The sequence below is a fragment of the Nelumbo lutea genome, chromosome 8, assembly GCF_056320005.1.
Source record: "Nelumbo lutea isolate HS-2025 chromosome 8, American lotus-T2T, whole genome shotgun sequence".
NCBI classification, from domain to species: Eukaryota; Viridiplantae; Streptophyta; class Magnoliopsida; order Proteales; family Nelumbonaceae; genus Nelumbo; species Nelumbo lutea.
The window spans coordinates 3764750-3778686 of NC_142691.1; the positions used below are offsets into that span (position 1 = coordinate 3764750).

At 38.9% G+C, this 13937-nt stretch overlaps 1 protein-coding gene and 1 long non-coding RNA gene across 4 annotated transcripts; both read left to right on the forward strand.

Annotated features, from left to right (window-relative positions):
• Positions 1–1653: 1653 nt before the first annotated feature.
• Positions 1654–7685, forward strand: LOC148842246 (uncharacterized). Of its 3 annotated transcripts, none has more exons than XR_016103803.1 (6): positions 1675–2837; positions 3261–3297; positions 3922–4023; positions 5996–6077; positions 6558–6808; positions 7222–7685. It is a non-coding gene; the product is annotated as an uncharacterized LOC148842246 (long non-coding RNA). The 3 variants fall into 3 exon arrangements; XR_016103805.1 differs by having other exon boundaries at positions 1904–2837; positions 6558–6686; XR_016103804.1 differs by lacking the exon at positions 6558–6808 and having other exon boundaries at positions 1654–2837.
• Positions 7686–8614: 929 nt separating this feature from the next.
• Positions 8615–10711, forward strand: LOC148842247 (6-phosphogluconate dehydrogenase, decarboxylating 1, chloroplastic). Its single transcript, XM_088959163.1, has one exon. The coding sequence runs from the start codon at positions 8999–9001 to the stop codon at positions 10484–10486; it is 1488 nt and encodes a 495-aa protein (XP_088815289.1). The 5' UTR covers positions 8615–8998; the 3' UTR covers positions 10487–10711.
• The last annotated feature ends 3226 nt before the right edge of the window (positions 10712–13937 follow it).

Consider the following 13937-nt stretch of genomic DNA (forward strand, 5'->3'; position numbering starts at 1 on the left):
AATGCATACATACATATTACTGGATACATGCTGGGTTAAGTTGTATTATGGTGGATAATGCATCAACTCTAATCCAACCTGAAGTTAAGTGGATTTCAATCCTAAACCTAACCTGACATTTTTGCCGATACCCTGTCCTAAGTTGCACACCCTAGGGCCCTACCTATTTACTTTTCTTAGGAAGTGCCCCCGAGGGTATTGTTTTGAAGCTTAATCAACTGTTTAGTGAAGAATCTATGGAAATATGTTGAAGTATATATGGGTGGTTCCGAAGCCAAGAGTAACCCATGCCCATGCATCGGATCTGTGACCGGTGTGAAACTATGGATGAAGGGCTTGCAGGAAGAGAGCTCACATCAACGCCTCACAGCACATTTCAACCATGTATTGGAAATCTCCCTCAATGATGTCTCATAATCTTTTGTACTTTTTATGCGATATGTTTTCAATACATGATTGGGATGTGCTGTGGGGTGCCCCTTATAGGGCGCTGATGTGAATCCAAGGGAAGATGGTTGTGTCTGCTAACTACTTTTGTGGAAGATCAACTCCTCCTTGCATCGAGAAAGATGAGGAATTCGAGACCGAATCAGCCCCCCACAACGTCCAACAACACATTCCTGTCATGCATTGGGAGCATCTTTCGATGATGGCATCATCATTCTTGATATTATCATCAAGAAATGTTCTCTAAACACGGCAAGAATGTGCTATGGGACATTATGGGAGACAGTGTTGTGGGGGGCTGATTTGAACTCGAGGATGTTCGAATGACTGTCCCTTGCTATTGTTTGGATACCCTTCTTTTTTTGGCTACTTAAATGGACCAGGCCACAGGGAGTAGCCCTTCTCTCACCCTGCCCAGTTTCTCTTGCTTCGAAACTCCATTATCAATCAGCTTGGTAAATTGCTGTTTTATCTACGAAAAAAATCAACTTGGTAAAAACCTCCCCTCAAGTTTTTGACAGTTGCTAAACCTTGTATATTGCTAATAGCACTATCCTGAGTTGTTGAACTTTACCCAACTTTATGCTAATGGCACCATCCTACTCTGAACTTTCTGACACAATGTTCACCTTACAACTCAACTGAAAATGCTAAGTCACATTCTTTTTTCAATTCCGAATTTCCCTTTTTGACATTAGAGAGGCTTTTACTGACAAAAATACCCCTAATCAATGAAATAAAGCGCCATTTCTATATCATTCTTGTTGTTCTTCTTCTAAGAATCCGTTTGGTCGGGAATCGGAAATCGGGAACAGAATGGTCTATTCCGATTCCAGGTGTTTCGCTGGACCAATTTCCATTTCGGACGGAATGGCGATCAACCCCCCGAATTGGAATCCCATACTCCGAGAACGGTGACGACGAGGTAAATCACCATCGATTTTTTATCTCCTCTTTCCTATTCTTCTTCCTCTCCTCTCTTTCTTTCACTCCTCCCTAGTTTTTCTGCTGCCAACCACACCAAACCACAGCAAGGCATGTTTTCCTCAATTTTCCTCTCTAGAAAAGTATTTGTTATATAAATCTTTAATAGATGGTCTGAAATGCATGTTAAATTTGGTTGTTTATAGTTGACCTTGAAATGCATGTTAAATTTAGTAGCTCTTCTTTCAAATATTAAATGTGTTTTTATTTTTTTCCCAATTTCAGTTTGTAATGCATCCTTATGTGAGTAGTTATTTGGTCATTAGTTCTGTTTGGTGTTTGAATTTTTCTACGTTTATTCTATGGTTTACCTGATTCAGCTCTATCCTTGTAGCTAATAAGTTTGAAAGATCTCTATCAAGTTCATCAGAGTACAATAACATTCTAATCTAATTTAAACTTAAATAGCAGTGTGATTAAGTATGAATAAGGACAATTAATTGAGGGATTTTAAGGTCTGTTTGCTTCACAGGAATAAGAGTCCGAAATCGGAATTAGAGTGGGTCATTCCGATTCCAGACGTTTGGTTGAGCGGAATTGGAATTCGATTCCCATTCCAAGCGGAATGGCAATCCCCCAATGGTCATTCCCGACCCACCCCCCAGGAATCGGATTCCTATTCCAGCTGGCTAAATCAATAAAAAGGAAATTGACGGAAAAACCCCTCAAACCCCCGATTCTCCCTTTCTCCTCTCTCTCAACACTTCAACCCTCTTTCTCCTCTCTCTCGACACTCCCTCCTTCAAACCTTCTATAGTTCGACGGTTTGACTCTGAAGATCCAACCTGTATTACTCTGGCCAGGTCATGATGGATCTCTCTCCTTTTATCTCTCCCCTTCTGCAAACCCTTCAACCAGCTCCCTCCCCTTCTGCAAAACATCTCTACCCATCCGCCAAAGAGTTAAAGACCTCGTCTCTCGTCTTACTTTAGACGAGAAGATCTCTCAACTCGTTAACAATGCACCGGCGATTCCCAGCTATCAATGGTGGTCGGAATCGTTGCACGGCGTTGCCGATGCCGGACCTGGCATCCGATTCAACGGAACCATTCAACGTGCTACAATCTTTCCTCAGGTCATCCTCACTGCCGCATCGTTTGGTGAACGTCTCTGGTATCGCATTGGACAGGTAAGCGAGTATTGACTCTAACAACTCTGCTCATGAGATTTTGGGCTCCGAACATCAATATATTCAGGGACCCCAGATGGGAGAGAGGGCAAGAGACGCCAGGTGACCCATTGGTTTCTGGCAAGTATGTTGTTTCTTTTGTGAGAGGGGTTCAGGGGGATTCATTTGAAGGAGGAAAACTTGGCAATCGTCTTCAAGCTTCAGCTTGTTGCAAGCACTTCACTGCTTATGACTTGGACATTGGAAAGGAATCAATTGCTTTGGCTTTGATGCTCGTGTAAGTTGCATCTTTCCTCCTAGTGCCTGGAATTTCAAAAGCATGGTTGTCGCTTTGACAAAAGTGTTTTCCCCTAGAAAACTTTTAATAAACCCCACTGCTCAAATTTCCATAAACATTGATTGACTGGTGAAGATGTTTTTTAGGGTTTTGGTTTTGTTTAGCGGCCTTCAGAAACTGCAGCAGAACATGCCTTGCTTTTCTGTCCGTTACTGTGTTTTTTAGTAATAGATAGGTGCTTTAATGGTGGAAGTGATTCCTTTTCTTTTCTCTTTTCTCGCTCTTCTTCAAGATTTTGCCTAAAATATGGATTTATTTCTTTATTCTGGGCTTATGGGAAACGGATTACAGGTTTCTCTATCTATATTTCTATATATAGTGCATCAGGCTCAAAGTTTCACTCATTTATGTGTATTTTTCTAGGTCAAGGTGTCCATGCTGAAGAGTGCATAAATCGAAGGTAATGCATAAAGCATTACTGCTAGCATTGGCATTTTTTTTATACTGTATCTTCTGTGTTATGATTGGGGATGTGGTGGATGTGGGATGTGGCTGAATAGTAGGTGCCCAAGATGAAAGGATTAGAAGAATGGATAGGAGAATAAAAAACATGGGCTGATCTAAGGTTCATAATCTAATAGTTGATATGGCCATTTAGAAAATGGAATGGCAAAACGGGATTTGGGAAGACAACTCTGTATGGTTCGGATAAGGCTTTATTAAGCTGAGTTACCATTCTATGAATTGGAAAAGAAGAAAAGATCATCCAATAAAACTTGTGAACAATAAAAACATCACAGTTATCAATGTTTTTTCTTTTCATTCAAGGAGTTATAGAACCAGTAATTTGGAACGGCCTTTTGTTAAGTATCAGTTATAAAAACTTGCAATGCAAATATCATGTATCTTTGTATTTTTTTTTCTTTTTTTTTTTTGCTTGCAAAAATGTATTTTTGTTATTGATAAGACTGAAAGTGCTCTTTGTAATTTTTGTATGTGACTTCTGATAATTTCAGAACTTGGTTTTACCGTTTTAGTGCTGCAAATTGATAGGATCAAATTGTGGATTTTATTATTGTCACAGGGTTACACTCTTGCCTTTCAGCTTGGTCATTCAATTGTAGACCCAGTGCCAAGCTTATTCTCCTTCAAGATTGAGGACACACAGTTTGCAGAGTTGCCTAGGGTAACATTCTTCAAAATTCAACAACATACTTTTTGTTCTTCACAACATATTTATGGAAACAAGATATATGTTAGGTGGCTCTTTACCAGTTTACCTCCTTTTGAAGATTGGCATTCTTGTCTTTGATCAATTCATAAAAAATTACAAACAAAAAATAAGGATGGAAGCTTTTAAATATGAGAGGAAAGTAGATAACACCTTTACATAATGAAATCCATACCGGTAGGCCCAGGCAAGTTAGTCCAGCATTGGACAACTAGAATATGAGTGCATAAATTGTTTCTTACAGGAAAGTTCCTCGGACAGACCTCCCTGATCAACTCTGACTACAGAAGACATGGATGCATTAGCTTCAGTAGTGTCTCCAAACTGTGGAAAACCAGTTTTTGAGGTTCTTTTAACAGGGGCAGAATTGGAAACTTTGGCTGATTCCGTTTCCAGCTTCTAGTTGAACCAAACAGTAGGAATCAGAATCCAATTCCGATTCCTGACTGACCCAAACAGATTTCAGGAATGGACCATTCCGATTCTGATTCCAGAGGATTCTGATTCCGATTCCGGCTGCAGACCAAACGGACCCTTAAAAGTTACAAGCAAGAAACCACTTTATCCTGATTTTTATCTGGATTGGCTAATATGTTTGGTATCATGTTTATTCAGATTTTAACAGTAGCAGCTGAGATGCAGCTCAAATGAGTCCACACATTTCTCTTTTCCTTTTTCTTTTCATGGGATGAGTTTCAATCCTGACCAGCAGAATTTTTCATTATCTTACCCTTCTATTTCTTGAAATTCAAGACAAGCTATCTCAATAATCTTACATATTGAGCTGCAAATAATTTTTAATTGTAAGGTATTTAGATATATGGATTGATTCAAGACAAGCCCAATTCTAATTCTAAGATATATCTAGCAGTCAGCCCAATAACTGACTGCAAACAAGTTAAAATTATTCATAATATACCTAAGGTATTTAGATAAAATAGAAAACAGAAAGAAATAAACTAAAACAGAAAAAAATAGAACTCCCTATTCATTCCTAAGCACCTAAAGTTCTTTTAAAAGACAATTTGTAACTTGCAAAAAAAGGAACTACAGTAGCTTAGATAAAATAGAAAACAGAAACAAATAAACTAAAACAGAAAAAAATAGAACTCCCTATTCATTCCTAAACACCTAAAGTTCTTTTAAAAGACAATTTGTAACTTGCAAAAAAAAAGAACTACAGTAGCTACATTTTTCTTCTTTCATCAAATTTCTCTTTACATCCACAAGTACCTAAAAAGCAAAAGCTTGTTCATTGATGTGTATTTGACACACCTAAAGTTAAAATTATTCAAAATATCTGTAATTGTATTCGACACAGATGACATATCAGTTAAAAAGCAACAGAGGTTTGGCTTTCTATGTACACATTTATGATAATGTTGTAAGTGATGGCATTTGGGGTGCATTTAAGGTCTTTCATGGACTGAAAGCAGACAAGGGCTTCATTAATTTCCTGTCTTCACTATTGCATCAAGAGCGCAGTTCCAGGTGTACACATTAGGTGTCAGTCCCTTGTGGACCAATGCTTCCATGATAAGATATGCCTCATCTATTCTACCAACTTTTCCAAAACCATCACTAAGACTGCTATACATTACTACTACATATATGCCTACTCTTGATTCCACTTCTTCAAGCCTGTCAATTTTGGAAAGCCCATGAATGACATCCATATGTAACCATTGTGGGTTGGTAACCCTTTGTCTTCATTTCCTCCAGAAGCCAGTAACCATTCTCTTAAACAATCTGTAAGCATCATCAACCTTAGCTTGCCTACCCAAACCATCTATCATATTACAATGGCTGAGTTTAGGCAGTCTAGATCTTCAGCTCACAATGGCTATTTTATGTTCTCTTTCTAGAAACCATACATATTCAGAGAACTTGATTTTTTATTATATATAATACATTTTGATAAATACAGGTGCACTAATAATGACAGTGGGGTGGCATGATCCTGGCTTCGTACACACAAGTTATCTAAAGGACCTGTAGCCCAATTCAGTGTAAGTAGTTTTTTTCCTTTTGCATATACATTTGTCTGTGTTATCATTATGTCTGTGTTCTAGCCAAACTTCCAAGAAATAGTCTCAAAAGCTTGTTAGGTTAATGTTCTAATAATAACTTGTATAATTTTCATATAACAGTTTGGTAGCATATTTGTAGGGATCTAGGAGTTGCCCCAGTAGGTGTTAGGGAGGATGAGTGGAACACTAAAGTATGATACGTATCCCTATGACTAAGAACTAAAGAAAATTAATCACTATTATTGGTCATGGACAATGAACGAAAGGAATGTACTTATCTGATTTTTCTGATATCATTAGTCTTTTAGTACTAGTCTTTTCTGATTCATGATTATTTAACCATAGATGCATTGGAATGACGCTCGGATACCTGTACAAGGGTGTTGTATCATGTAGGATACTTCAACTTTTACTTTTGATTTCGTTTCCAATACCATTCATATATTCTTCTATTTCCAGGTACTCCACAGACTATGGCATGTTCCACTTCTGCATAGCTGACACTGAACATGATTGGAGAGAAGGAACATAGCAATACAAGTTTATTGAGGATTGCCTTGCTTCTGCTGACAGACAGAAGCAACCATGGTTGATCTTCCTTTCCCTTCCAGTACTTGGGTTATTCTTCACATAGTTTTTATGCTGAAGAAGGATCTTTTAAGGAACCAATGGGGAGAGAAAGCCTCCAGAAACTTTGGCATAAGTACAAGGTCAATATAGCTATCTATGGCTATGTTGACAACTATAAAAGGACATGTTCCCTGATTCTTCTACACAAATTTCAGACTTACTAACATTATAAGCTTTAAAAGTTTCTATGTTAACTCTTTATAGTCCTTGTGTCAAACCCATGTTCCGGAGTTGGAATTTCCAGTGTATTTTAGGGAAGGATTGTTGTTACCATTTTCCTCTCAAGGATGTTGACCAACATCCGATCTGCAATACCTTTTACATATAATGGTTAACTTTCTATTAATTGACTTGTTATTAGTGTAGATTATTATATCTTGTAGAAATGAGCATTCAACCTCTTCTATATTAAATTGGAATGTTTCAAATGGTAGCAAACATGCCATATTCTTCACCTCATAAACTAACAATGGGTGTCATGCTTCTGTTACAGAATGTTTGTACCAATAAAGAAAGTCACACTATCAGGGTCCCTTGAATGCAACCATCCATGTAGTTGCTGGGGGAGGAGGTACTAGCCTTGCAGATTTCACCACAATACAGACCAAATGGAGTTATTACAAGGGCCATGACTTTGAATTCATAAAGCGTACAGCATTGGACCACTCAAATCTGTTGTTTGAGTACAAGAAGAGAAGTGATGGGAAGGTCTATGACTGCTTTAGAATCTCACGAGATTATAGGGCATCGTGGCTTGCAGTGTTGACAGTCGCCCAAGCATTATATTTGCTTCTTGAAGAGAATACACTTGGGTATCTGTGTAAATTTTTACTCATTGTAGTGGTAAATTGTCACATCTCTTTAATGTTCCACCCCAAAGAAAACACAACTTGTAGTATCCTGGTCTTTGCAGACCAAGAGTCTAGACCATGAAGAAACAATTCGGTTTCCTGCAAATTTGTTGTAATTTCTTTATTTTCCTGTAATTTTTTGTATTTTTCTGAATTTTCTGCAAATTTTCTGATATTGTCATGCATTATTCTGAATTTCTGCATTTTCCTGCAAAATTTCCTTATTTTTCTATTTTTTGTAAAATTCTGAAATTTCTGCAAAATTCCATGTATCTTCATGCATTTTTCTAAACTTTCTGAAAATTTGTTGTAAATTTTACATTTTCTTGAAATTTCTGTGTTTTTATGTAAAATTTTTGCAATTTTCTGTAATTTCTGTAAGATTTCTAGTATTTTCATGCATTTTTTTTCCTGAAATTTCTGCAAAAATGGTTGTAATTTTTGCATTTTCCTGCAAATTTTCAGTAATTTTGTAATTTCTGCATTTTTCTATAATTTTTTGGTATGTTAATGCATTTTCTGCAATTTTATTTTTATTAGGGACGAAATTGGAAATGATTCCGATTCCAGCCTCTTAATGAACCAAATAGCATAAATCTGAATCTGACTCCGATTCCTGTTTGAACCAAACAAGTAGGGGAATAGGTCATTCCGATCTCTAACTTATTTTGAACCTTTGGCTATGATGTGACGTCTGATTAATCCCTAAAAACTTTCAACCTAACCAGCGGCGAAGTGGGATGGCAAATTGGATTTTGGGTGTGAGTGCTTTTCTTATATTCGGGAGCGGGTTTAAACTAACGCGGACAGACCCGACCCACGAAATATCATCAATTTCTTTTTATCATTCTTGGCCGTGGCTTCAACGGAAACACAGTGCATCACTGCATCTATCAAAACAAATTAGCGAGCGAGAAGCGAACAAACATGACCGTCCAACGGTCAAATCATGCAACGGTCCCTAGGGTCAGCCAAGTGGCCAATTGCCTTCTCAGTTACCCGAACGCCGCAATTTCGTTAATAGTTACAAGATTATACGGTACAACCAGTTTCATTGAATTTCACGTTTGTGGGACACTTTCATCAATCTCTTCCATCCATAAATGGTGATTGTGACCGTTCTCCCACACTTTACATTGGATGTATGATGCAGCAGATTCATGCTCCGTCACCACAGCAACGGCATTAACGCCGCCAGGCGCCAACGACCCCTTTCGTATAGAGTCGTCCTGCCCTTTGGGTCCCTCGACGAGTCCGTCAAAACCATTTTAAATTAGAAAACGAGAAATCTAAAACCTTCCAACTCTCCCCCACCCCTTGCCATTCCAGTCTAACCTTCCTTCTCTTGCTCTGCGCCTCTCTGCCCCATCCCTCGAAACCCTAACCCAAAATTACTTTCTTTCGGTTCATTCGTCAATCATGGAAGCTTCAACTGCTCTCTCACGCATCGGCCTTGCAGGCCTAGCTGTGATGGGCCAAAACCTTGCCCTCAACATCGCTGAGAAAGGCTTCCCCATCTCTGTCTACAACCGAACCACCTCCAAAGTCGACGAAACCCTGGAGAGAGCCAAGGAAGAAGGTAACCTCCCCCTCACTGGTCACTACTCGCCTCGTGACTTCGTCCTCTCACTTCAACGCCCCCGGTCGGTCATTATCCTCGTCAAGGCCGGATCCCCTGTCGATCAGACCATCGGAGCTCTCTCCCAATTCATGGATCCCGGCGACTGCATCATTGACGGTGGCAACGAGTGGTACGAGAATACTGAGCGCCGAATGCGCGAAGTCGCCGATAAAGGTATTCTTTATCTGGGTATGGGCGTTTCGGGCGGCGAAGAGGGCGCCCGTCATGGTCCTTCCCTCATGCCCGGAGGTTCATACCAAGCCTACTCCAACATCGAGGACATCGTTAAGAAGGTCGCCGCACAGGTTGAAGATGGCCCCTGTGTGACGTACATAGGTGAAGGTGGATCCGGGAATTTCGTCAAGATGGTTCATAATGGTATCGAGTACGGTGATATGCAGCTGATATCAGAAGCGTATGATGTTTTGAAAGTTGTCGGCGGGTTGTCCAATGCTGAATTGGCGGATATTTTTTCTGACTGGAACAAGGGGGAGCTCGAGAGTTTCTTGATTGAGATAACCGCCGATATATTCAAGGTCAAGGACGACTGCGGAGAAGGTCAGTTGGTGGATAAGATTTTGGATAAAACGGGAATGAAGGGAACTGGGAAATGGACGGTTCAGCAGGCAGCAGAGTTGATGGTTGCTGCGCCCACAATCGCTGCCTCATTGGACTGCAGATACTTGAGTGGGTTGAAGGAAGAGAGAGAAGCTGCCTCCGAGGTTTTGAAGGAGGCTGGCATGCGGGAGGATGCAGGAACAGCGAGGAATGGAATCGATAAGAAGAGGTTGATTGATGATGTGAGGCAGGCATTGTATGCTTCGAAGATTTGTAGCTATGCACAAGGGATGAATTTGTTGAGAGCAAAGAGTGTCGAGAAGTGCTGGAATCTGAACTTGGGTGAATTAGCAAGGATTTGGAAAGGTGGGTGCATTATAAGGGCTGTGTTCTTGGACAGGATCAAGAAAGCATACCGGCGAAATCCCCATTTGGCAAATTTGCTCGTTGATCCTGAGTTTGCGAGAGAGATAGTGCAGAGGCAGGCAGCTTGGAGGAGGGTTGTAGGTTTGGCAATTGCAGCAGGTATTAGCACTCCAGGGATGTCTGCTAGTCTTTCCTACTTTGACACATACAGGCGGGCAAGGCTGCCTGCGAACCTTGTCCAGGCACAAAGGGACTTGTTTGGGGCTCATACTTATGAACGTATTGATCGTCCAGGATCATACCATACCGAGTGGACAAAACTTTCCAGACAAAATACGGCTAGCATCGGTGCTTTTAACTGAGCTCTGCTCTTGCATGTTCACTAGATTATGAGTTTGGAATTGAGTTGATGTTGTTTCTATTGGAATCATCAGGGTTGGCATGTCTCACCATAGTTTCTCTGCTTGGGCTTCTCAATTATTGTTTTGCCTTGCAGTATCTGATGTTAATAATTGGTGCATCTACCTTCTGAGCATTAGCAAGTTAGAATATGTTAATGAGAAATTGAAAGCATGATTTTTCTCTCAGCAGTAGAGCAATTTGTTATATGTTGCTACTAGTCCTTTTCTTCCTTTCTCTTACAATTCTGATAGATATGTCAATTTGTTCCCATTTTCCCTCAGACATTCTTTTCCCATTTTGACCGTGATGGGTGATCTTTTTGGTTCAAATCATGGTTGTTAATTAATCAAATTTGTAGTTCAAAGGGAGTCTATAGTGAAGGAAGAATGTTTCTTCTATACGCTGTTATTTCCCATAGAAACTCACGACCCTGTTATTGTTCTTGTGCATATTATGGAGTTTGTGTGAGAAGAGTTGCTTGCCCTGTGACTGCAATTTGATTCACCATTTGATGTCATCATTGGCTTCGTCAGGAATAAGAAGGCTATCATTGGGTTTCATTCTCCCCTTGAATCTCTGTTATTATAATTGTACTTCTTTCTTGGTTCATCTTACAAGAGTGTATTCTGTTATACACTTTTTTTGCATCTGAAACCTTGTAACCTTGTTTTGAGTTATAAGATTACATGACATTGTTTGTTTTAAGCTCTTTTCCAACTTCTATTCTGCTGTCTTTGTGTTTCGGATCTGGATTTCCATTGCATTAACAGAACTGGGTAAAAAAAAGTGGGACCAAAAAAAATTCAGCATAGTAACTTTAATTTTCTGTTGAGTTTCATCAATCTGAACTCTCTGTTTTGGGCACCAATGCATGAACCTTCTAGGAGATGCATTTGAATTTTTAGGGCACATTCTCCAACCATGGCCACCAAGAAATCAATTAGGATTCCGACTGTAGTTTAAGATTTGATACTTTGAACCTGTGGTCATGCCATGCACAATTTGTTTGCCAAACTTAGTTGTTTTTACATAACTATTCACTTTACCACAGAATCATTTATGTGGAAATTCATTAACCTATTAAGTAAGGGTAATAGATACACTCATGCACAGCCATTATGACACTTGGGAAGCCTTAGTCTTTTTTGGCCTAGTCGATACTCTTAAACTGGTCACAAACCTAAGAAGCCTATCTGTCTATGGGTGGAGATTTGAAGATTAATAACCATGTTGAAGCTTGGGTCCAGAGACAGAAATACGAGTCCCATATAGATTGTCCCCATGTGTGCACCAAGAGACCCTTTATCACAGGAAAGCCTAGACCGCAGGGGCAGCCGGGCAGGATACATGTATTGGTTGCTTTAGTTCACTACTCTTCTACTTCTCTTTTTTTTCTTTTTATTGGGTTTCTTTGAGATTACTTTTCCTAGAATCTTTTATTCCATCAAAGCTTTAGTCTTTAGTCTTTAATTTTTGGAAAAATTCACCATTTACTTTGGGTCTAGTGCCACTTTGGTCTCCCAGATTTTAAAACGTGACAATTTAGTACCCAAACTTTCAAAATGTGTCAATCCAGTACCTGTCGTTAACCGGTCTGTTAACCAACCGTTAAATAGTATTTGAAAAGATGCAAATGCCCTTCGAGTATCATCTAATTTTCTTTATCAACCATTCAAATGTTGGCAAAAAATGAAGTTCCAAATCCTTGCATCTTCTATTTAAGAAAGTTGGGGTCACGTCTCGGTGGTGGGCGTTGGGAACCCCAACTTTCTTGAATAAAAGAGGCAAAGATTTGAAACTATTCATTTTTGTCAACGTTTAAATGGTTGATAAAGAAAATTAGATACTTGAATGACATTTGTGTCTTTTCAAGTGCCACTTAACAGCTAGTTAACGGGTTGGTTAAAAGCAGGTATTGGATTGGCACGTTTTAAAAGTTTGATTATTGAATTGTCGTGTTTTATAGTTCATGGACCAAAATGGCACTAGACCCAAAGTACATGTATTAATCAGGAATTTTCCCTTAATTTTTTACAATTTAGCTGTCATTTTTTAAAATGCTTTGGTAAATGATTTCACCTTTTCAAAGGTGTGTTTATACTACATTGCATCACACCTTGAATGTCCTTCACACCAACAAACCTTAGACCAAGGATAAAAAATTAGCAATGTATTGACAGGTCATCGATACTCTATATAAGGGGCTTTTGGGGTTTCGACTAATTTCAAGCGGTGAGTAGGCCTAGGACCGACTCTTTTGGCTAATTTTTGGAGGGAAAAAAAAAACTAGTAAAAGGGCTTGTGTGGTTAAAACAATTGATACACAGCCTCAACCCGTGGTTATAATTTATTAGTATATAAATATATAGCATATTATATATTAAATGCTATATATTGTATATTATAGATTACATATTATATAATGAATTTCAGTTAATTTGATTTTTCGATTAACCAAATTTCTAACTCTAAAAACCGAATTACCCGACAATCAAAAAAACTAATCGAAAAGAAAAAACGAAACCAAAATTTTTGATTTTAACCAAATAATGCTCACCCTAGGTGTTTGGCATCGGTGTTGGGAACACTGCACTGTTTTCTCATAAAAATGGTGTTAGGCATGTGTGAGTTGTAAGTGGTTATTTTTTGTTTTGAAACGGTAGACACTAAAACAACTTCGTCTATTCCTTATGGCATTCATAGGTGCAAATCACTCTAGTAGGTGCTTGGCATTGGTGCTGGGAACACCGCACCGTTTTCTTATGAAAATGGTGTTGGGCGTGTGTGAATTGTAAGTGTTTATTTTTTGTTTGGAAGGGATGCTACCACATAGGTTGTTTTATGGGAAAATGGTGCTACCACATATTATACATTTGCCTGAATGATATTTTGCAATATTTATGTATTTTTTTCATTTTTATATGGGAAATGACCTTGATACCCCCCTCAAAAAAATAAAACACCCCAACACCTGTATCAAGAAAATCCAACTGCTAAAGTCCAATGGAAAAATCAAAATACCACAGCAAGCCCCCTCCATTCGACAGACGTGATATACATTAGCCATCTCCCAATTCTTTGATGAAAATACCCAAAGATAAGTGATATGAATACAGACTACGTAAAAATTAAATAATGAAACCATGGCTAAATCCTCCCTATTCTCAAGACATAATCCACATCCATTCATCAAATGTTTTGATGACAAAAGTAACCCCATTAATAGTTAGTGTTTTTGAACGCCACCTATATCTCTTCAGTTGTTCAACTCAGGAGAGTCAGAGCAGAATTTTGAACATAATCTTTTAGAGAAAGAGCTTGCAAACTAGAGTGAAGGGAGTATCTTACCAGCAATTCCCAAATAAAGATTAGAGAGATGGGCGCTACCTCAAATTCGAGCTCCAAGAGACA